The sequence below is a fragment of the Erinaceus europaeus genome, chromosome 5 (assembly GCF_950295315.1).
Source record: "Erinaceus europaeus chromosome 5, mEriEur2.1, whole genome shotgun sequence".
Taxonomy (NCBI): domain Eukaryota; kingdom Metazoa; phylum Chordata; class Mammalia; order Eulipotyphla; family Erinaceidae; genus Erinaceus; species Erinaceus europaeus.
The window spans coordinates 4,109,280-4,131,462 of record NC_080166.1 but is presented as its reverse complement, the minus strand read 5'-3'; the positions used below and the strand labels follow the sequence as shown (position 1 = coordinate 4,131,462).

The window sequence follows — 22,183 nt, the reverse complement described above, 5'->3', positions numbered from 1 at the left end:
ATAGGACAGAGAAATCAAGAGAGGAGGGGAGACAGACACCTGCAGACCTCCTTCACCGCTTGTGGGGTGAGCCAGGAGCTCGAACCGGGATCCTTACGCGGGTTTTTGCATCTTAGTATATTTTTAGGTCCTTTATGACCTGTGTCTTACAGCTCTCATTAGCTATTGTTCCATCCTTGATTTCTGTGTTTTCTGTGTTCTAGACTTCTCAAAGTACCAGACCCCCCCCCCCAAAAAAAAAAAAAAAGGCATCAGAGAAGCACCGATGCTTCTGGCGCCTCTGCTTGTATCTGTCACACAGAGTTTCTTCTCAGACGGCTGCTGGCTGGCTGGCTGGCTGGCTTTCTTTTTCTTTGGTTTTACCAGAGCACTGCTCAACTCTGGTTTATGTTGAAATTGGGGGTTGAACCTGAGACTTTTGGAGCCTCAGGCATGAGAGTCTCCTTGCATAACCATTATGCTATCTATCCCCAGCCCATATGACTGACTGAGTTTTTATTTCTAAGTTTGATATCAACTCTTCAAAACTCTTCCTGACCAGTTTTTCCATAGTATATTTCAACATCTGAATAGCATTGTCTGTTATGAAACCGTAAAACTCGTCTTAATTTTTATTTTGATATAGTGAAATGATAGTTTCAAGTTCTTATTTCCTTCAGTCTTGCCAGTATGCCAGAGATGAGCGGACCGTCCCCAGCAGCTAGCTGGAGCCCTTCTGATGTTTGGCACTCTGGTTACTGGGTGAGGAAGGCTAGCTCAGTGGATTTATTTTTCTTGAAAAAAAGAAGTTTACCATGTGAAGGAACCTTTTAAAAATGTGTGCTGGAGACAGCCTAACTTCAAATTGCCTCATTTTTGTTGTAATTATAAAAGGAAAACATTTTAAATTTTTTATTTATAGGAATCCTATGAAGATGGCTGTGAAGATTACCCCACCCTATCAGAATACGTGCAGGATTTTTTGAATCATCTTACGGAGCAGCCTGGCAGTTTTGAAACTGAAATTGAACAGTTTGCAGACACCCTGAATGGCTGGGTTACAACCGACGACGCTTTGCAGGAGCTTGTGGAACTCATCTATCAGCAGGTAGACCAGCTAGCAGCTCGGGCTAGATGACGGTACAGTGACTTCCCGTGAGCCCCCAGGAAGGGCCGGATTCATGGTCACCTGCTGCCACACTTGTCAACTCTCTGGGGTTCATGGGAAATTTTTATTGTTAGTTCCACTAGGGTCATCTTTAGGGTTAGGGTTAGGGTTAGGGTCAGCGCCAGCACTACGACTCCCACTATTCCGGGCAGCCATTCTTTTTTCTTTTTTTTTTTTAAACTAATAGGACTGAGAAATTTATTGCTGGGGTTTGGTGCCAGTACTATGAATGCACTGCTCCTGGAGGCTATTTTTTCCCTTTTGTTGCCCTTGTTTATCGTTGTTGTTATTATTGTGGTTGTTGTTGGATAGGATAGAGAGAAATCGATAGAGATGGGAAAGATGGGGGGGGAGAGAAAGACAGACACCCGTAGACCTGCTTCACCACCTGTGAAGCGACCCTCTGCAGGTGGGGAGCCGGGGGCTCGAACCGGGATCCTTGAGCTGGTCCTTGTGCTTGGCCCCACCTGCGGGTAACCCACTGCCGTACCACCTGGCCCCCAGCATTTTCTGTTACGATCTCTCCACAAAAAATACTAGTGCTGCTTGACATCCTACCTATGACTGTGTCATAATCTACTTAAGCATTTTCTTTTAAAACTGTTATTTATTTTATATGCTGATACAGGGAGAAGGTGAGAACAAAGGGAGATAGACAGAGAGACACGTGTAGCACTGCTGCTTTACTGCTCATGAAGATCCCCTGCAGGTGGGAACCCAGGTTATGAGCCTTCGTACATGGCAGCACGTGCACTTGACCAAGCATGCCGCCTCCTGCCCCACCATTTCTAGTTCAATAGCTTCCTGTGCTAACGGCCACTGGTGAGCGAGCGATGTGTCATCTTTCTAACAAACATTTACAGGGAGCCGGGCGGGGGCGCAGCGGGTTCAGCGCCCGTGGCACAAAGCACAAGGACCGGCATAAGGATCCCGGTTCGAGCCCCCGGCTCCCCACCTGCAGGGGAGTCGCTTCACAGGCGGTGAAGCAGGTCTGCAGGTGTCTGTCTTTCTCTCCCCCTCTCTGTCTTCCCCTCCTCTCTCCATTTCTCTCTGTCCTGTCCAACAACGACGACATCAATAAGTACAACCATGAAACAACAAGGGCAACAAAAGGGAATCAATAAATATAAAATAAATTTAAAAAATATTTACAGAACAAGGGCAACAAAAGGGTAAATAAATATTTAAAAAAATTTATTCCCTTTTGTTCTTTTGTTGTCCTTGTTTTATTGTTGTAGTTGTTATTATTGCTGTTATTGCTGCTGTTGTTGTTGTATAGGACAGAGAGAACTGGAGAGAGGAGGGAAGATGGGGAGAGAAAGACAGACACCTGCAGATCTGCTTCACTTGTGAAGCGACCCCTCTGTAGGTGGGGAGCTGGGGGCTCGAACTGGGATCCAGGGATCCTTGTGCTGCTCCTTGCGCTTTTTTAACCCTCTGTGCTACCGCCCAACTCCCAGTTATCTTTTGATTTCCTATTTAACCCAGCATTTTGGAGTATTCTGTAATCTCTTGTACTGTTTCTCTAGGAAGCAAGCTGATTCCTAGAAGTCTAGTGATGTCATGATATCTCATGTCACACAAGGCCCAGGAGAACCAGCAAGAGAGGTGACATAGGAGGGTTCCTGCTTTGCTGGTCACATGACACAGATTGAAGCCTGGCCCCTAGAACATGGGGGAAACTTGGGCGCCTTTCTCTCTGTCCCTCTATCTCTGTCTCACTCTCTCGACTTGAAAAAGTTGGCCTGGAGTGGTGAAGCCCTTGTGATGAAAGCAGTAATGGTAATAAAAAGTAAAGAAAGCCTGGGACTCTTGTTCTGAACTGCTAGATGCCACAGTCAGCATTAGACGGTCTCTTAAGAAACCCTGCTGCTCACAGCACAGCCTGGGAAGTGGTGCGCTCGGTGGAGCATCTGACTTGCAAACATCAAGTCCTGTGTTCGGGGCGTGGCCTGTGCCACAGTGGTGCCCTGCCTCTCTTCTCATGAACACAGCGGAACTGCTTGCTTGGTGGTTCTTGCCCCAGACGGGCACTGTGCAGCCGAAATTGCTACACTAACCCATTTGTACGCAGAAGACCTTCAAGGGAATTGTTTGTTTTTCTGGTAGCTGTGGGTGAATGGCGAGAAGAATTTGCCTTAAACATTTCTTTGTACTTGTTCTGGTTCTTGGCTGGGTAAGAACAGAAACGTAATTTCCTCTGTGCCTCACTATTAGAAATGACTTGGTACATTTTTCTGTTAAATATGGTTAGTTTGGGGACGGGGGGAGAATTTTTTCTTCACTTCAGTATGTTGTTGCTAAGCATTTGCATTAATAACTTGATGTATTTGTGTCATGCTAAACTTTTTCTTCTTGAAAGGCTACGTCTGTCCCAAATTTCTCTTACATGGGAGCTCGTCTGTGTAATTACCTGTCCCATCATCTGACAATTAGCCCACAGAGTGGTAACTTCCGCCAGTTGCTCCTTCAAAGGTCAGTGTGAATATGTGAAGTTAAAGGAAAGCATACTAGCGTTTTACTATTCCTCTGAAAGACTGTACTTTCTAAAAAGTTGAAAGGGTGAATGAGTGTACCATTCCTGTTTGTATTGTAAACTTTTTTAATAGGTATAGTATCAGACCTTTTTTCTTTTAATAGTTTCTGCCTTTGATATGGTGTATAGAAAAACCTTACCCAAGATTTTAAACGATCATTTATGCATTTCTTAGTATTTATGGTTTCAGTAGGGATCTAACTTCAATTATTAACACAGGTTAACCAGTTTTTCCTATACCACTTTTCTAGTTGATCAGAACTGCACCCAATACCATACTTAGGTTTGGGTTTTGGGTTTGAACTTCTCGCTGTATCCCAGTCATCACTGGTTCTTTCCCTGGATTTGTTACCATACAATTACAATACTCCCTAGGTATTTAAATAGTCCGCCCCCCCCCCCCCACCCCAATGTGTGTGGTCTCTGCATGCTCAGTTTTCTGCAGTGATCTTTAGAATCAGTATGTGAAAGCACACAAGTCTTGTATTAGATCTTTTGGGGGATGGCATTAAATTCATAAGCTAATTCACAATACCTTATAGTTTGATCTGTGGAATAATGAAAAGTTGACAGTTTATTAATTTGCCCATCATGCCTGTAAAGATTAATGTTGGCAAATAATTTCATTTTGTGGTTAAACTACAATGATATAATATAAAGACTCCAATCAGCAGACTCCAGAGACACTGAAAACCAAACTTGTAGTGACAGTGATGTTTCAGATATGCATCTGAAGGGTAGCCTGTGCAGCTGACGCGACTGGCTCGCCACGGGGAGCTGGGGTTAGCAGCTTTCTGGCTCCTTATTCCAGAATATACCATGTCAGTCAGTGGTTGGGAAGTTTACAAGACAAAATATCTTAGGTTGGTAAAGCCCTTTCAAGCAAGACCTGATACATATAGACCCTAATTAAAAAAAAAAAAGATAAAGTTCAGTTACACAGAAATTAAAATATTCTAGAGGAGGTTATATATGCATATGACCTAAACTAAAAGAACAGAAGTATATAGTAATAAGAGTCCGTTCATTGTATATGAAGAGAGGGACGTCTTAGAAGTGAGTTTAAAAGACCAGTATCTGAACAGAAATACTTGAAAAGGCGCTGGGTGGCAAAGTCTTAGAAGGTTTTCAACCCTATAGTTAGATGCAAAAGGTAGAAAGAGCGTGAAGACACTTGGAGATGAGTTGGGCGAGGAGTATGCTGGTCATGTTCCCCAGTGCTGCTCACCCCGACTCTCTCAGCCCTGTTTGAAGTTCTCCCTGAGGCCTCGTTCCTGCTTGGAGGAATTGGGATGTAATTGCACTGAGGTGGGACTTGGGTGCGATTCGTTTGAAGCTCCTTTGGTGATTCCACCGTGTACCTACACTTGAGAACCACTCTTCCGGTTCTCTGAACTCCACTGCCCTGTGTGTATTCCATGGACATACACTGCCAAAGAGAACAAGCGAGGAGAAATGCCAGGGACTGTAAAAGCAGGCTCCCAGCTCTCTACCTGAGCTAGAATCTCTACATATTCTGAAAGAAGTCACCTTCACGGCAGTCATCTCTGGGTTGCAGTGCCCTTTATGTTTTTATTTTAACTTTTTTTTTTTTTTTTGAAATAAATAGGTATTGCTTTTATAATTAGGGGCCTGGGCAGTGGTGCACCCAGTTGAGTATACACGTTTATTATACCCAAGGACCCAGGCTCAAGACCCCTGGCCCCCACTTCACAAGCACAGCTCTCCACCTTCAGTTGTCTTTCTCTCCTGTCTCCCTATCCTTTCTGAATTTCTGTCCTATCAAATAAGAGAAAGTAGGAAATGGCCACTGGGAGCTGTGGATTTGTCGTGAAGGCACCAAGCCCCAGAGGTAACCTTGGTGGCAAAGAAAACAAATTGAGCACAAGGATGACAGTTTAGTTTGCACGCGTGACTACATTACAGTATGGTAGTCACTGATCTCACAGAAGAGCAACGGTCATTTTGCCAGAGTTCTCTTTAATTTTTATATATTGCTGGATAGAGAGAAATTGAAAGGGGAGGGGGAGAAAGAGGAAAGAGGCAGAGAGACACACTTGTTTTTAGCACTGCTTCATCACTTGTGAAGCTTTCCCCCTACAGGTAGGGACCAGGCGCTTAGCCAGGTACACCACTTCCTGGTCCCTCAAAGTTCTTACCTTCAAAATTTTGCTATAAAAAAAGAACCAAGTAGGAAGGCAGCTAACCAAGGTGGTTGGATAGCTGAATTGGCATTGATGAACTGTTCTTCCATTATTAACCAGTGGCTACTTGTAGACCCCTGTGTTTTCTAAAGTGCAGTGAATATGTAGAGGCAACAGATGCCTTACATCTGACTCAAACTGAAGATGTTGGCTAGTTTAAAATAGTTGATATACACTGGAATATCTGTCAGTATAGGCACAGTAATCTATCCTGGGTCTGTGGGTCTGGTTGATTCACAGAGTTATCAAAGGTAAATTCTTAACTAAGAAGTGATCCATTCCTCCTTCCTTCCTTTTTCCTTTCAAAAAAATAATTACAGAACTATCTTAAACTGGTCCTTCTTAAGTCAAAATTACTCAGCCTCTGTAATCTCCTCTCTTGGTTTTTAAAAGAATATGTTTGCAAGTCCTTTGTAGTGCTGGAGAGATAGTATAATGGTTATATAGAAGGATCGAAGGCCCAAGGCTCAGAAGTCTTGGGTTCAGTCCCCAGCACCACCTTAAGCCAGAGCTGAGCAGTGTTGTAGTTAAGAAATCCTTTATAAAACTACTTGACTACCATTTTTCTCACCATCTAAGAGATGGTAAATCTTAACAAAGTGATAAACATTAGCTCATGTAAGCAAATCTTTGTGTGAGTAGTAGCTGAGGTGTAACTCAAAGATGTGGCAGTGACAGGTTCACTGATCGCCTTGTAGGAACTGTGTCCACAAATGGTGAGATGTGGCACATGTGAACCCCACGTGAGCTACAGCACAGGCAGTCCATGAAAGATGAGTTCCTGTCTTCAGTCTCTGTTGTGAAGAGACTAAACTGCTTTTAATGTTGTGATTTCAGCAGAACTTCCCCCCCCCATTTGTATAATAGAAATCATAGTTAATGGATTAAAGAATTCATTTTATTTTCAGTTGAGAGGCCATCTCTATTCAAAGGTCTATTAAAAATTATTTTACAGAGAATCTTTGAATAAAAACAGCGCTTTTTTTTTTTTTAATTATCTTTATTTATTTATTGGATATAGATGGCCAGAAATAGAGAGGGAAGGGTGAAATAGAGAGACAGAGACACCTACATACCTGCTTCATCACTTGTGACGCTTTCCCCCTGCAGGAGGGGACCAGGGACTTGAACCTGGGTCCTTGCACGTTGTAACATGTGCACTCAACAGGTGCACCACCACCTGGCCCCAGAACAGTGCTTTCTTAACAGAGAGCCTGAAAGACCATGAGGATGAGGAATCTGTCTTCTTACTTGGTGCAGTAGACTATGAGCCTTGTGAAACCTGTATTGAGACATATCATGAGCTTGGTCTGGTTGAAATAGGCCAAAATAGCATGTTTCATAAAACTTGAGTTTGAAAAGTTGATAAATTCTAGTCTCTACAGTAGAAAAGAACACATTTTATTTTAGGAAGGTCAGGGTCTTGTTCTCGTGTGCTTGCCTCTGTATTGCTTGTGGATAACCGGACTGACAGGTGGTCATTTTGTTAGTAGCTAAGAACAAAGCAGTGTGAGATGATAAAAGCTGTGTCTTTACTAGATGCCGGACTGAATACGAAGCTAAAGATCAAGCTGCCAAAGGGGATGAAATGACTCGAAAACGATTCCATGCATTTGTCCTCTTTCTGGGGGAGCTTTATCTTAACCTAGAGGTGAGGAGAAAATTCTCTTTCATTAAGTCTTGATAAAGCCTGATAATATAAGTTGATCTCAACGAATTTGTGTTCGCATTATATATTTCCACAATACTAAGTGTGGAATTGAGTGATGAATGGTTTACGGTTGACATTAAAACACAATAGTTTGTATATGCATAACATTTTCCAGTTTTCCACATGACAGTTCAACCCCCACTAGGTCCTTCTCTGCCATCATGTTCCAGGACCTGACCCCTCCCCCCCAACCCCAGAGTCTTTTACTTTTTTTGCCTCCAGGGTTATTGCTGGGGCTCAGTGCCAACACTAGGAATCCACTGCTCCTTGAGGCTTTTTTTTCCCTTTTGTTGCCCTTCTTGTTTGTTGTTGTTATTAGTATTGTTGTTATTAGTATTGTTGTTATTGCTGTCGTTATTGGATAGGACAAAGAGAAAACAAGAGAGGAGGGGAAGATAGAGGGGGAAAAGAAAAATAAACACCTGCAGACCTGCTTCACCACTTGTGAAGCGACTCCCCTGCATGTGGGGAGCCGGGGGCTCAAACCGGGATCCTTGAGCCGGTCCTTGTGCTTTGCGCCACATGCGCTTAACCCGCTGTGCTACCGCCCAGCTCCCGACTTGAGTCTTTTACTTTTGGTGCAGTACACCGACTCCAGTCCAAGTTCTGCTTTGTGTTTTCCCTTCTGGTCTTGTTTTTCAACTTCTATGAGTGAGATCATCCCGTATTCATCTTTTTGCTTGATGTACCTTGCTTAACATGACTCCGTCAAAGTCCATCCAGGATGAGGTGAAGAAGGTGAATTCACTACTTTTAATAGCTGAGTAGTATTCCATTGTGTCTGTGTGCCACGGCCTACTCAGCCACTTCTCTGTTGAGTCACTGTGTAATTTTAAATCTGTGTACATTGGGAAGCCATAGCTTACATGGGACTTTAAATGTTGAAATCCAGGCAATAATATATTTCTAAATTCTGTCATAAGCATAGTACATTTATTATGTAGATCCTCAAGTGGAGGCTTCAAGCACTTTGTAGACACAAAGGTTGAGTGAGAAGAGAAGCTGGAGATTCAGATTTCTTGCCCTAATTCACCCCTGTACTGATCTTCACATAAAATGCATTTGTACCGAGATAGCAACTTGTGTATTGTGTATCGCGTTCATTTGGCGGCCCAAGTGCTCGCTGAGTGTTAACTGTAATGCATCTGTTCGGTTTTTCTTGACTCGTTGCTACCAAATTTGGGGGGTTTTCTTTTTCCCACTTGGCTGTGTTGGGAAGGCAACACAACACGGCTCTGCCACTGGTGGACAGCTTCCCTTGGTGCCCTCGTGCCCTCCTTGGTGCTGGGCTTTGGAGCTGTGCTTCTGCAGAGCCTCCCGCATGCCAGGCACTGGGATAGGTGGGCTGCTTCTTGCCTCCTAACCCCAGTATAGGTTTTGCTTTCTAAAATCCTGTCTGGAGACCATGTCGAACACCACTGAAAAGATGCAAATCTGTTGTCAGAGGTGTATGTTCGTGCATCTGAGTGTCAGCCTAGTGTCTGAATTATTACCCTTGCTCCTCAGGCAGACTGTTTAAAAAATATCTCTCTTGCTTTAATTTTTTTCAGTCTGATACTTAAGTCAGACTAAGAGCACTAATTTAAAACATGCCTTAATGAATCACTTTGAGAATGTGGTTGATGTCTGTGGAAATAATACCAGCTCAGTGGGGGACATAAAGATAAAACTTAACCACCTGATTTTTCTGTCTAGGCATCTTAAGATATGCATACTATTCTAATGTAAAATAAAATACTTTAAAGTCATGTATAGCCAGTGGGAAAATGCTGCTGTCTCACATGGGATAGCTTAATGGACCTGGGGATGCTTTATGAAGTAACATTCAAGTGTCTTAAAATACCTTGACTATATGTTACATGTCCTCAATGAAAGTTAAACCTTAGCTATAGTTTGCAAATTAAAAAAAAAAATTTTTTTTTTTACGAGAGACACAGAGGGAGAAACAGAGCACTGCTCAGCACTGCTCTGATTTATGGTGGTGTTGGGGATTGAACCTGGGACTTCAGAGATTCAAGCATGTAAGTCTTTTGCTAGCCAATATGCTGTCTCCCCAGCCCCTAGTTTATTAGAGGCTTGAGGTACATGCAAAGTGCACACTTTTGTGATACTAGATAATAGACGGTTGCTGTGACTCTTGTCACACTTTGGTGGCGCTTTGCCAGCAGTCTGTTAGACTGGTTATATATCTGATAGTTTTGGCACAGATGCTTTTCATTTTCGTTTCTTTCTATAGATCAAGGGAACAAATGGACAGGTTACAAGAGCAGATATTCTCCAGGCTGGTCTCCGGGAGTTGCTGAATGCCCTCTTTTCTAACCCTGTGGATGACAACGTGATTTGTGCAGTGAAATTACTGAAGGTAGGTTTCCTTCTTTCAGCTACTGGGGCCAGGTGGCGGCTCACCTGGTAAAACACACACGTGAACCTTGCACTTGGGAGCCACTCCAGGGGACCTTCACGAGCAGAGGAGCGGTGCTTCCGTGTCTCCTCTTGCCCTCTGCCTCTCTCTGTCTCTCCTTCATCTAGGGGAGGGAAAGGCTGTTGAAAGCAGTAGTCATGCACACACTAAACCCCAGCCATGGCCCTGGTGGCAAATAAAAACACTGGGCCCAGGAAGATCTCATAGTGCTTATGCGAAAGCCTTTTGTGCAGTCAGCAGAACAGCTCACTGAGGAAGCGCGCTGGCTCGCCGTGCATGCAGCCCAGCCGGAGCCCAGCCTCCGGCACAGCAAGGAAAGTCCTGGTGCTGTGGTCTCTTTCACTCTCTTCCCCTGTCTCTCCTATCAGAAAGGAGGAAAGAAAAAGAGCTCCAAAGGTGGCTGCCTGGAACCCCCTAGGCAGAGCTGAGTAGTGCTCTGGCTTAAAACATCTTTTTAAAACCCTGATAGTGTGTCTACAGTGCTTTTCTAATATTTAACAAAAGTAACATTTGGAGTGAAGAGTGGATGGATGGCCTTTATTCCTCCTCGTCTGTAAATTCCCATTCCCACGTTTGGCACGCACCGCTGAGATGACTCAGTGAAGACCGGAAGCCTTTGTGTGCATGCAGATGGTTTGCCTCTCTGGTAGCTTCTGTGTGTGCACGTGTTGATCCGTCTTACTGTTCAAACAGTGGGAATATTTTGCGTTCAGAGTGTAGCACTGTAGTCATCTTTCATAGATCTGGTTGGTGAATGGGTGGTGTACTTTGATGAACCCTGCAAATTTCACTTCCAGGTGTTTAACCGTGGTGTGTTCCTACCAGAAGTGAATGGGCAAGCCTCTTTGCCTCACCCCTTTTTTTCCAAAAACAGAGAGAGACACACACAGAGGAGAGAGAATATAGCACCACTTCATTTTCCTTGGAGTTTCTCCCAGTGTTGTGGTGCTCCCTTGTGGTGCTGGGTCCTATGCCAGGGCATACACTCTACTGGGTAACCTTTCTCCCAGCCTTCCTTGTAGTCTTACTAGCGATCAGTATGACCACTCTTGCTTGTTTTGTTTGGTCATAACCGCAGGTTGTATCTCCCTGATTAGTAATGCAGTTATTGTTTTGTTGCTGCTGCTGTGGGGGCATCACCGTTCCCGGTCACACAAACTTACATCTGCCTCACACTTGGGCCAGCGCTTCGTCAGTTAGTGCTTCACTGAGTTCCTTATTTTACCAATACTTGCTTTTAAAGTTGACTGGATCGGTTTTGGAAGATGCCTGGAAGGAAAAAGGAAAGAACGATATGGAAGAAATTAATCAGAGAATTGAAAACGTTGTCCTAGATGCAAATTGCAGCAGGTAGGAGAAGTGATATTCATAGCAAGTAAATAACAATTTAAATTTTTTTCTTTGGCATTTTTTTTTGAAATCTAACTGAACCAAATAGTTGATATTACAGATTTACAGAAAATTATCCCAACTTTAAATTGTTCAGTAGACACTTGGATCAAGTGCCGTAAAGCGCATGTGGAGCTAAAACTGTTTGCCAGAAAACTTGGGCTTTAAGGATTATTTCGTCACAGTTACATAGAACAATTCAAGGTGTCGTCCCCCCCCCCCCCCCAGTGTCATTATAGAAAGTGTCTTGGAAAATGCCAGCATTGAATGTGTATGTTGAATTTAGAATGTGAAGTTGGAGGACTCAAAACATTTTACAGCCCGGTAACATTGCTAGTGTGGGTACACTTCAACTCTTTCCTTTTATCTGCAGAGATGTGAAGCAGATGCTCTTGAAACTTGTAGAGCTTCGGTCAAGCAATTGGGGTAGAGTCCACGCAACGTCAACTTACAGAGAAGCAACCCCCGAAAATGACCCAAACTACTTCATGGTATGCCAGTGCTTGCAACTTCGGTTTTGCTTAGTAGTGGACTTAAACATTTTGAAATTTCAAAATGAATGACTTAAATTGTTCTCAGAATCTAATGCCTAATAAACTCCTCTACTGAGTGAGGGTCACGTGGCAGCTAGCGAACAAGGTGAAGAGAAGCGGCACCCTCCCTCCCGCATGAACAGTGTACGTAACCCACCCAGTGGCAAGGCGGAGTGGTCAGGCTTGGACTCGGCTGTGTTCCAAGAAGCAGGTTTTTTTTTTTTTCTTCCGAGAATTTATAACTAAGGACTGCATCTCAAACTTTTACTTTATTGTGTAGGTTAAGAACATAAGTGATTACCAGACCATTGATGCCCCAAAGCTCCATATATAACCAAACACAAAGTAACAATGGAAGAATGTTCCAATACAGCTCAGTCATGGAGGTTCTTCAAATGTAGTGGGAGGAGCCCATTAGTAGTCACAAGTAATAGTTACAAAACAAACGGTGGACAGGGAACACTGCAGCTGAGAAGAAGCGGGCACTAGAGGATGACGCACACACAGTGGTCGAGCAGGTGTGACACACTAGACATCAGTTTGAGAACTGCAAGGACTGAGACAACAGAATAGAAATCTGAAAAGCAAACTTTTCCAGGGAGACGAAAATGGCTTCTAGGAAGTTGGTTTTTTCTGTTGCGTTATCAGGTGCAGACAAGTGCCCTCAGCCATGCATCATTAATGACTGTGCTTTGAAAAATTCTGCCGTGATTACATATGTGTATCGCTTTGATTCATCCTAGAATGAACCAACATTTTATACATCTGATGGTGTTCCTTTCACTGCAGCTGATCCAGGTATGTTGTCTGACAGTCATTCACCCTCCCCGGTTTTTCTAAGATAGTAAATCGCAGAAATCTGTATACCATCAGAGTGGTGACTCCTTGAAGTGTTCACATGATATAGGGCAAAGGTGTGTCTCATGGATCTTCCTACACTAACCGCATCGGACCATTTCATAGCGAAAGCAAGCTGGACTTAGTTAAACTCAGCATCTTGTCCTTGTGGCAGTGAAGGGCTGGACAGATACAGCCATGTGTTCGGACTGTTTGATCTAGTGCCCTCTTCCTATACTTTAAAGATATCGAGTAATTGGAGTAGAAAGGAAAGATGATTCGATGTAGTTCACTGCATAGCCAGCCTTTCATTAATGTGTAGGATAATACTTGGAAATCCCAGGAATTACGGATTTTATGAGTACTTGGTGAGGCAAAGCTAGTTATATTCAAAATCTCTGCAGACTTCCCCTTCCAGAAAAACTGTTGAGAGAGAGATCACCTGATTTTCCTTACTGATGTCAGAATTCCAGTTTCATATGTCTATGTCTTGCTCATTCTCACCACGGTTATTTTGTCTCATTCTACCTTTCTTTGCGCTCTAATTCTGTTTTTACTATCATTGCTCTTTTTTTTTTTTTAACTGCACTGATGTTTAACAACCTTAAAGATTTTTTTTAAAATTGGCATTTATTTTAATATTTATTGGATAGAGACAGCAATCGAGGCAGGGTGGGAAGAGAGAGAGAGAGAGAGAGACATACCTGTGGCACTGCTTCATAGCTTAACCCCTGCAGGTGGGAACTGGGGGTTTGAGCCCCCAGTCCTTGCATATTTTAACATGTGTGCTGCCTGACCACTTACCCTTAAAGATTTTTTAAAATTTTTTTTTATATTTATTTATTTCCCCTTTTGTTGCCCTTGTTTTTATTGTTGTAGTTATTGTTGCTGCTGCTGTTGTCATCGTTGTTGGATAGGACAGAGAGACATGGAGAGAGGAGGGGGAGAGAAAGACAGACACCTGCAGACCTGCTTCACCGCCTGTGAAGCGACTCCCCTGCAGGTGGGGAACCGGGATCCTTACGCCAGTCCTTGCGCTTTGCGCCACCTGCGCTTAACCCGCTGCACTACCGCCCGACTCCCAACCCTTAACGATTTTGTAAAATGATTTTGGTGTGTGGGAGATTGTATAATGGTTAAGCTGTATAGTGGTGAGCAGAAGACTTCATGCCTGAAGCTCTGAGGCACCAGGTTCAGACTCTGGCACCACAACAAGCCAGAGCTGAGTGGTGCCCTGCTCTCTTCTGGCTATCTTGCTTTCTCTCTGTCTCTTTCCTTCTCTACCCCCCTTACTAAAATAAATAAAATATATTTTTAAAAAATGATATCAGACTTTTAGAAAACTTAAAGTAAAAGTTTGTCCAAAAAACATGATTTAGCTACCATTTCGTCAGCACTTAAATTGAAACTGTTTTTGTGATAGTTCCTTATCTAGGTAGTAGAAATTTGAGGTGCAGACCCATTGTTACAAAATTCTCTGGGAGGTCAGTTTCTGCAGAGTACTTCTGTTCCCACTACAAACTTAGGTAAAGACAACCAAATTTGTTTACCACTGTGGTGGTTGGTTTTGTTTTTTCTTGGTCTTTTCCTTGAGCTGTCAGTCCTATGATGGTCCTGGGATTTTGCAAGGTGACAGATGTGAGGCTTGAATTCCATGTCATGTTTCACATAGACCCCAAGACCCATGTCTTCTGTGAAAGCCCAAACCCTTCTATGGGCCAGGAATGTTGCTCAGTGGTAGAATGCATGCTTTTGCATGTGGAGCCCCTGGACTGGATTATCTGTACACACACCCCAACAAATCCATTCCCCGTTGTCCGTGAGACTAACCTCCTACCTGCTGTAGTTAAGTTCCTTTTCATTTTGGTCATTTGGTGGTGTGTGTGTGTGTGTGTGTGTGTGTGTGTGTGTGTGTGTGTGTTTCATACATACAGAATTCAGTCTTACACTCCAACTATTTGTTGTGGAAATGTTTTATAGTTAAAATTGTATCCAGTTTCTATAGTTGAATGATAATACCAATGCTGTAAACTGACAGGTTTCTGGAGGTTGATACTTTTGGAAAGACATGGTCTTTATCCTGTCTAATGTATCAGTTTTACCCTCTTGAAATTTGAGTTGGTCACTATTCAGAAGAGATGAATTTTAAGGTAACCGGCTTTGGTGTGTACTGCTCCAGTATCTGAAAGGAGTTTCCTACTAACATGCTGTTTTTAAATTCAGTAGCTCTGCCCAAGGTATCTGGCAGATGGAGAGCTAGAGGTCTGGCCTAGTTGTGCTTCCCTAACTGAAACTTAGGTAACTGCCTCTGACTATCTAAGAAGAGGAAGGAAAAGAAAATTCTCTGTTTAGAAAATTTGGAGGGGAGGAATCGTCTCATTTAACTGAGAAACATGGACCAATGACTCTTAACCTGCTACCTAGATAGCATGCTTTATCTTCTTGGGAAGAGCGATGGGGCGTGCTGGACGTCAAGATGACTGCTCAGAATGCTTCCTGTGGGGAAAGGAATAGGAACGTGGAAGGGACGTGGTCCCCACGGTAGACACCCGGAGTTTTGTGTAGTGGAAAGAAGTAGTATGTGAAGACGAATGAGAGGAGTGTCCACAGCAGGGGCGTCAGCTGTGAGATGCCTCTGCTGCATGTGCGGGCTTTGGCCTCCAGCTTAGGCGGTGAGAGTCACTACATAGGGAGCCACGGTCAATTGGAAGATGAGCTTTGTAGAAGCTATTCTTTCAAGGCCGTATGTATTTAATGAAGGGGCAGAGGTAGCAAGCAAGGGAGAGGAAAAAAGCAGGGGTCGGGGAGACAGTGAGGGAAAAATGAGAACAGCACAGGCTGTTCCAACTTGGTGTGTGCCGTGCAGGGAATCAGACTGAGGAATGCAGGCAGGTAAGCCCTAGACTTGCTGGGCCACTTCTTCAGCCTCTACGAGAGCCTTTTTCTTTCTCTTCACCTTTTTTTTTTTTCCCCTCTGGGGTTTCTCTGGGGCTCAACCCACTGCTCCTGGAGGCTATTTTTCCCTTTTGTTGCCCTTGTTTATCATTGTTGTTGTTGTTGTTGTTGTTGGATAGGATAGAGAGAAATCAAGAGAGATGGGGAAGACGGGGAGAGAAAGGTAGACACCTGCAGACCTGCCTCACTGCCTGTGAACTCGCACTGGGATCTTTACACCAGTCCTTGCGCATTGCTCCATGTGTGCTTAACCCTCGCTACTGCCTGGCTCCCTTCTCTTCAGATTTTATTTGTTGGATAGAGACAAATCAGTTGAAGGGGGTGATAGATAGTGAGACAGCTTCAGTGCTTTTGAAGTTCTCCCACCCCCAACCCCACAGGTGGGGATTAGGGACTTTGACCTGGGTCCTTGCACATTATGACATGCACACTCAACCAGATGTGTCACCATCAGGCCCCTGCAGCAGCTTTTCTAAATGACATAAATGGAAGCTTACTGCTATTGAAACAGCTAAATGAGGGCGGAAGAGGTGGCTCACTAGGTAGGGTGCATGCATTGCTGCCCACATTCTAGCCCAGTCATCACACGTGGGGGGGGTCCTTCCAATGAATAAATGATCCAGGAATGGTGAAATTGCATGTGTAAGCCCAGGCTCTACAAAGATTGCCTTAAATGTTATAGTATTACAATTTTTAGAGATCACTAACCACCTGGTGTGATTAGTGATCACAAAAAAAAACTTTTTTTTTTTTTTTACTATTTTAATTTTTTTATTTTATAGATTACCAAGAAAAATATCAAGAGTTACTTGAAAGAGAAGACTTTTTTCCAGATTATGAAGAAAATGGAACAGATTTATCAGGGGCTGGTGATCCGTAAGTTCTCTATACTACTTTTGAGAACGTGTGGCTGTGGTTTGCAGATGGAGTCTAGACTCGGGGGAGAGACTATAATTTGATTTGATGGCATTACAGTAAGTAGTACATATGTAGTAATTTATAAAAATTTCTAGAAAGCCAGAAAACATACAAATTCTGAAAATTTATATGCAGCTGAGAGAACGGACTTAAAATTTATTATATTCAGACATAATTCATTTTTGTAAAGTAGATATTAGTATACCTAAGACTTTTAAAAATATTTATTCCCTTATGTTGTCCTTGCTTTATCGTTGTTATTGATGTCGTCGTTGTTGGATAGGACAGAGAGAAATGGAGAGAGGAGGGGAGGACAGAGGGGGAGAGAAAGACACCTTCAAACCTGCTTCACAGCCGGTGAAGTGACTCCCCTGCAGGTGGTGAGCCGGGGGCTCGAACCGGGATCCTTACACCGGTCTTTGCGCTTTGCGCCACCTGCGCTTAACCCACTGCGCTACCGCCCAACTCCCCACCTAAGACTTTTAAAACAAATAGCTCTAATACTCTTGAATTCTTGGGCAAGTTCTGTGCCTATATCTATAATATAAGAGAAGCAGTACCCCTTAGAAGAAACTAGCATCTAGTAAATGACGACTCAAATCTTAGCTATGAAAGGATAATTTGAGATAAAAGTGAGAGGCTAGCAGGTAGCTCCCCTGTAGCGTGCATGCCTCCCGTATGTGTGCCCGGGCTTTGAGCAGTAGTCCTGGGGGCGGGGGGCGTCTGACGCAGTGGTGCTCCTGCTGCTTGGTCTCACTCTCTGAAAGTGACGGGGGAAGGTTTTGTGAATGGTGCAGCTCTGAATGTACAAGGCCCTGGGGCAAGGAAAGGAGACATGACAGTACACAGATGTTTAGACTTAGAAGATGGGACTCGCGGTGCCCTCACCTAAATGCCGCCTCCTGATGCTCTTTGTAATAAGAGCTTTTATGACACTGAGTGGCCGTTAGACTGTGCGCGTTTTGGTCGAGGACTAAGCACCTAGAGGGTTAGCTCCAGGTCTGTTAACACTTGTACTGGATCTTTTTTTCTTGCCGCCACGGTTATTGCTGGGGCTTGATGACTACACGATAAGTTTACCAGTCCCGGTGGCCTTTTTTTCTTCTTCTGTTGATAAAAACAGAAACTGAAAAGGCGGTGGGGGTGGGGGTAGAGACAGCGACACCCGCAGCACTGCTTCACAACTAATGAAACTCACCCCACTGCTGAGAACTAGGGGCTTGAACCCTGGTCCTTACGCATGTTAATAATGTGTGCATTGTCTTGGTCCCAACACTTGATGCGAATTTAAACAAACTTCTGTGGGTGGAGAGAGGCAATAAATTTCGTCCTTTTTGTGTCCTATGTTTTCTGTGTGTTGTAAATTTTTAAAGAAGTGATCCACTTTTTTCCTCATATCCAGTGAAGTAAGTCAGCTTGAGACCTTGCAATATGTTGTAATACTTTCCTATTAGTTTAATAAGAAAAAAAATTTAAGAGTCATAATGACCCAAGTACAGTTAGGAACATTCTCCTCTGCTAGATATATATATCACTGAAGTTCAAACTGCTCTTCCTACTGAATTTCAGGTTATCTTCTATAAAGTTTTGCTTGCTAAACATTATAATATGGGGGATGCACAAGTTGGAGAACTTCAGCCAGTTGCCAGGGCCCTGAGATTAAGACTTGTCCAGGGTGGAGAGAGAAGAACCAGAGCCCGTCTCCATACAGCTGATCAGAAGAGGTCAGGTGGGACACAACACACACACACACACACACACACACACACACACACACACACGACATCTCTAGCTCTAGTGTGCGCCCCTCACCCTAACTTGTACAAGTAACATAGACAAAGATCAATACATTTCTAAGTGAGGAAACATCAGGATAAGGGTGTTTGAAACCATTAGTATACAAATGTTATTATATCAGGCACATTCTTCTGATGCCACGAGACAGTTCCTTCCAGTTATCCCATGCACAACTCGTTGATGCCTAGGGCAGCAGGCAGATGTCAGTACCACTCTGGTGCCTGTGGGCAGAAATCTCTGCAATATCCAGGCTTCACCCTAGGGCAGGATTTTGTGAGAATGGGACAGGCCTCGTTGTGTGTCAGTCAGTGGAATGTACCTGGCAGACAGACAACATATATTTTGCAGACTTAGATGTCACAGTCCGCAGGTTTCCAGTAACAAGTATCAGGCAGTCTGGGGTCAGAAAGCTTCTTGAGCATTATGTTATTTTTGCCCTAATGAACTTGTGGCTGCTTCAACACATGGCCTTGAGGAATGTGAGGAAAGAGAGAAAGACCTAGAAGCAGTTGGTAGATTTCGCTGGGCAAGGTTGTTGGTAGGTGGGGAACCACAGGCAACATCAGGCCATGGACGAAAAGGATGAAACAGGGAAGCCGTTTAGCATTTGGCTCTGGCTCGGACACACAACCTAGCAACTCTTAAAAGATCACTCAGCCTCCCAGAGTCCACTTTTTCCATCTCTTAAATGAAGCTGATAGTCTCTTGCTAAGATGGTTGTAGGAATGACATATCCAGCCCTAAGTGGGTACTTGAGAATGTCCCCCAGACTTAGCCATTGAAAACTATTGTGATCAGTTTGCTTTTTCTGGCCCCGGTGCTTTGCACACATGCAGGCTTACTGCTCTCAGGCTGCTTTTTGCATTCCGTTTAGAGACGGAGAGGGACCACTGCCCCGCCCCACGTCCATAGCGCCTTGCCTAGGGCTTTGGTGCTGCCATGTAGGTGTGGCGAGACACCGCTGCGCCGTGTGCAGCTCATGGAGAAGCAGACTTGGGAAGCATGAGGTACCCAGGCTCAACCCCCGACTTCACATATGCCAAGAGTGTGTTTTGGTTCTTTCTCAATAAATCTTAAACACATCTAAAAGTGAAGCAGAACCTGGACCTCAAACACAAGGGACTCCAAATCCAGTTGTAACACTTAGCTCGTCAAAGTAAGCATTTGGTTATCTGCGGGCTGGTGCTCAGACAATCTACAGTCAGTGCCTGCATTCTGGCCAAGTCAAGTGCCTTGTCTGTAGCTGAGTATCTTAGTCATCCTGCCTGAATTGAAAGTCTCATCTTTGCTTCTTTCACAGATACTTGGATGATATTGATGATGAGATGGACCCAGAGATAGAAGAAGCTTATGAAAAGTTTTGTTTGGAATCAGAGCGTAAGCGAAAACAGTAAAGCTAAATTTCAGCATATCAGTTTTATAAAGCAGTTTAGGTTATGGTAATTTAGCAGAATGCAGGGAAGCAAGAAAATTTGTCACACTTATACCAAATTAAGGATGTTGAGTTTCATGTTACTAATGTCTGCAACTTTAATTTTGTTTAACACTATCTGCCAAAATAAACGTTATTCCCGATAACTTAATGTGTATATATATATAATAGTTTATTATGTACAGTTAATTCTACTGTTTTGGCTGCAATAAAATCAATTTTGAAATAAATGAAATGTTGGAAGTAAGTTTTGCTAGCTGGCTAGAAGCTGATCCTCAAAATTCTACTTTTCTTGTGGGGGGGAGCATTATTATTGCAAAAAAAAAAAAAAAGTAGCACCTTTCTTTTTTAAGCTATGTGTTAGAGTTTTAGCTTTACATTTAGTGTCGTGGTGAACTGGGTTTCAAATGTGAATCAGTACTAAAAATAATCATTGTGGGCAGGGAGGTGGCTCAGTGGGTAAAGTGCTGGACACTCAAGCATGAGGTCCCGAGTTTGACCCCTGGCATCACATACCAGCGTGATACCTGGTTCTCTTTCATTAATAATAAAATCTTTTTAAAAAAAAAAGTCATTTAACTGCAGAGTTACACATCCAGATGCTATTTCATACCAAGGGCTTTGAAAAAAAGATTTAGAACTCCCAACTTAACCACCAAGACTCTTCACCAGAGACTTGTCTTTGTCCTGGAATTGTTCATTTTCCTTCTTACCTAAAGTCTAGAATATTTTTCTTCACTTGTGACTCTCTTTTTATTTTGTAGCATGAGTTACATTGACTTTTTTTTTTACTAGAGAATTTGACTAGATCTTTGTCATTCAGGTTTTCATCTGCTGAAGTCACTTTTATAATTCTTTCCTATAATGTGGTACCACCGCAACCCTGTTGAGGTCCTGTTTCTACGTAATGTTATATCTTTCCCAACTAAGTGTAAGGAAAGCTTATGTACAGAGGATTGCTTGTAAATATACATGTAAATAGCTCTGTTAGTGACCTGCTCTACCTTTGGTACATCTGTGTCTGCTATGCAGTTAGCTTTCTCACTTTTCTGCTTGTTTGTTCAGTCTGAATTAAAATTAGACTTTGCAAATAAAACTTAAATAGTTTGGTTTCCTTTAAGTTTTTGGAGTGGTATCCTGTTATTTTAAAGTTTTTGTTCAATTGCTCTATGTGACATTATGAAACTAAGATCTGAATTAAGGAAAACTGCTTGGGTGGAAGGTTTTCTATTCAGTGTCTTTTGAGTAGATTCAACTCAATAAAAATGCATTTTGAAAATCTAGCAGATATAATATACATTAAACTCACTCTAATTTTTTATATTATTAAAAGGAAGTATATATGTTACTGTTACTTAGGGGAATTGTAGTACATATATTTATTTATTTATTTATTTATTTTTTCCAAAATGCTCATGTAACCTGGTGGCTTTAATTTGTAGTTCTGTGAAGATTGTGCTTATTTTAAATCCTGGGACTGAGTGGATATAGAGAAAGGGTAGTCAGTATATTATACCAACAGTCAAGTTTATGCTAACCAAATATAAACTTCTAGCAGTTGCTCTGTGAATAAGCATCCAGTTATGCTTACTACTTGATTGCCACCAACCACTTCTGTATTCAAAAGAGCTAACAGAATATTTGTTCCCAGTTATTAGTGCTGTTTAACAGTTCCTAGTGTGTTCAGACAATTAAGTATCTTATGTTCCTGGAGTCTACGACTTGGAAAGTGGGACAAGGCCCAGTAAACATGGCTGTTACTCTGCAGTATTTGAGAATTCAGGTGGAAAAACTAAGGATGGGCTCAGACAGCTGGGGACAGTAACTACCTGGAGCCTTTACTCACATGCTTGACATGACTTAAGCCTCACTTGACCAGAACCACCTAGAGCCTTCTCCACGTGGCTGGGAGTTCTCACAGTGGCATCCAGGCTTGGAGAGGGAGCATTGCAAAAGAACCAGAAAGAAACTGCATTTGGAAGCTGAATGCAGATTATTTCCACTAATTGTGTGGCTTTCAGTTGAAGCTATGTAAAACAGGTCATAAAGAAATGTGTGGATGGGTTTTAACACTGAAGTGCACAGTGAAAGTGGGCCCTGTGCCGTGATTGTTGTCATGAGGTTCGCCGCATCTTCAACAGAAGCACGGCTTGAGAAGTCTTTTGTAGGGCTGGTGAAAATCTTGAGTGAGCAAGGGGGGCATACAAGTGTCAGTGTATTCTGGCAACAGTGCAAATTCTGGGTTTCCATCAAGTCAGATGCTCTGTTTTTTCTATTGTCAGTGATCTTTCTGCCAAGTCTA

At 43.0% G+C, this 22,183-nt stretch overlaps 1 protein-coding gene across 2 annotated transcripts in view; it reads left to right on the top strand.

Moving 5' to 3' along the window:
• The window catches only part of PAIP1 (poly(A) binding protein interacting protein 1), a 32,694-nt gene extending 11,693 nt beyond the window's left edge, over positions 1-21,001 (top strand). The window contains exons 3-11 of one of the 2 annotated variants that reach the window (XM_060191010.1): positions 902-1,087; positions 3,510-3,622; positions 7,427-7,538; positions 9,835-9,960; positions 11,264-11,370; positions 11,783-11,900; positions 12,686-12,740; positions 16,517-16,610; positions 19,750-21,001. In XM_060191010.1, coding sequence (XP_060046993.1) covers positions 902-1,087; positions 3,510-3,622; positions 7,427-7,538; positions 9,835-9,960; positions 11,264-11,370; positions 11,783-11,900; positions 12,686-12,740; positions 16,517-16,610; positions 19,750-19,843 — 1,005 coding nt within the window. In that variant the 3' untranslated portion in view covers positions 19,844-21,001. The remainder of the gene's footprint in view (positions 1-901; positions 1,088-3,509; positions 3,623-7,426; positions 7,539-9,834; positions 9,961-11,263; positions 11,371-11,782; positions 11,901-12,685; positions 12,741-16,516; positions 16,611-19,749) is intronic. The other variant, XM_060191011.1, reaches the window with a different exon arrangement.
• The last annotated feature ends 1,182 nt before the right edge of the window (positions 21,002-22,183 follow it).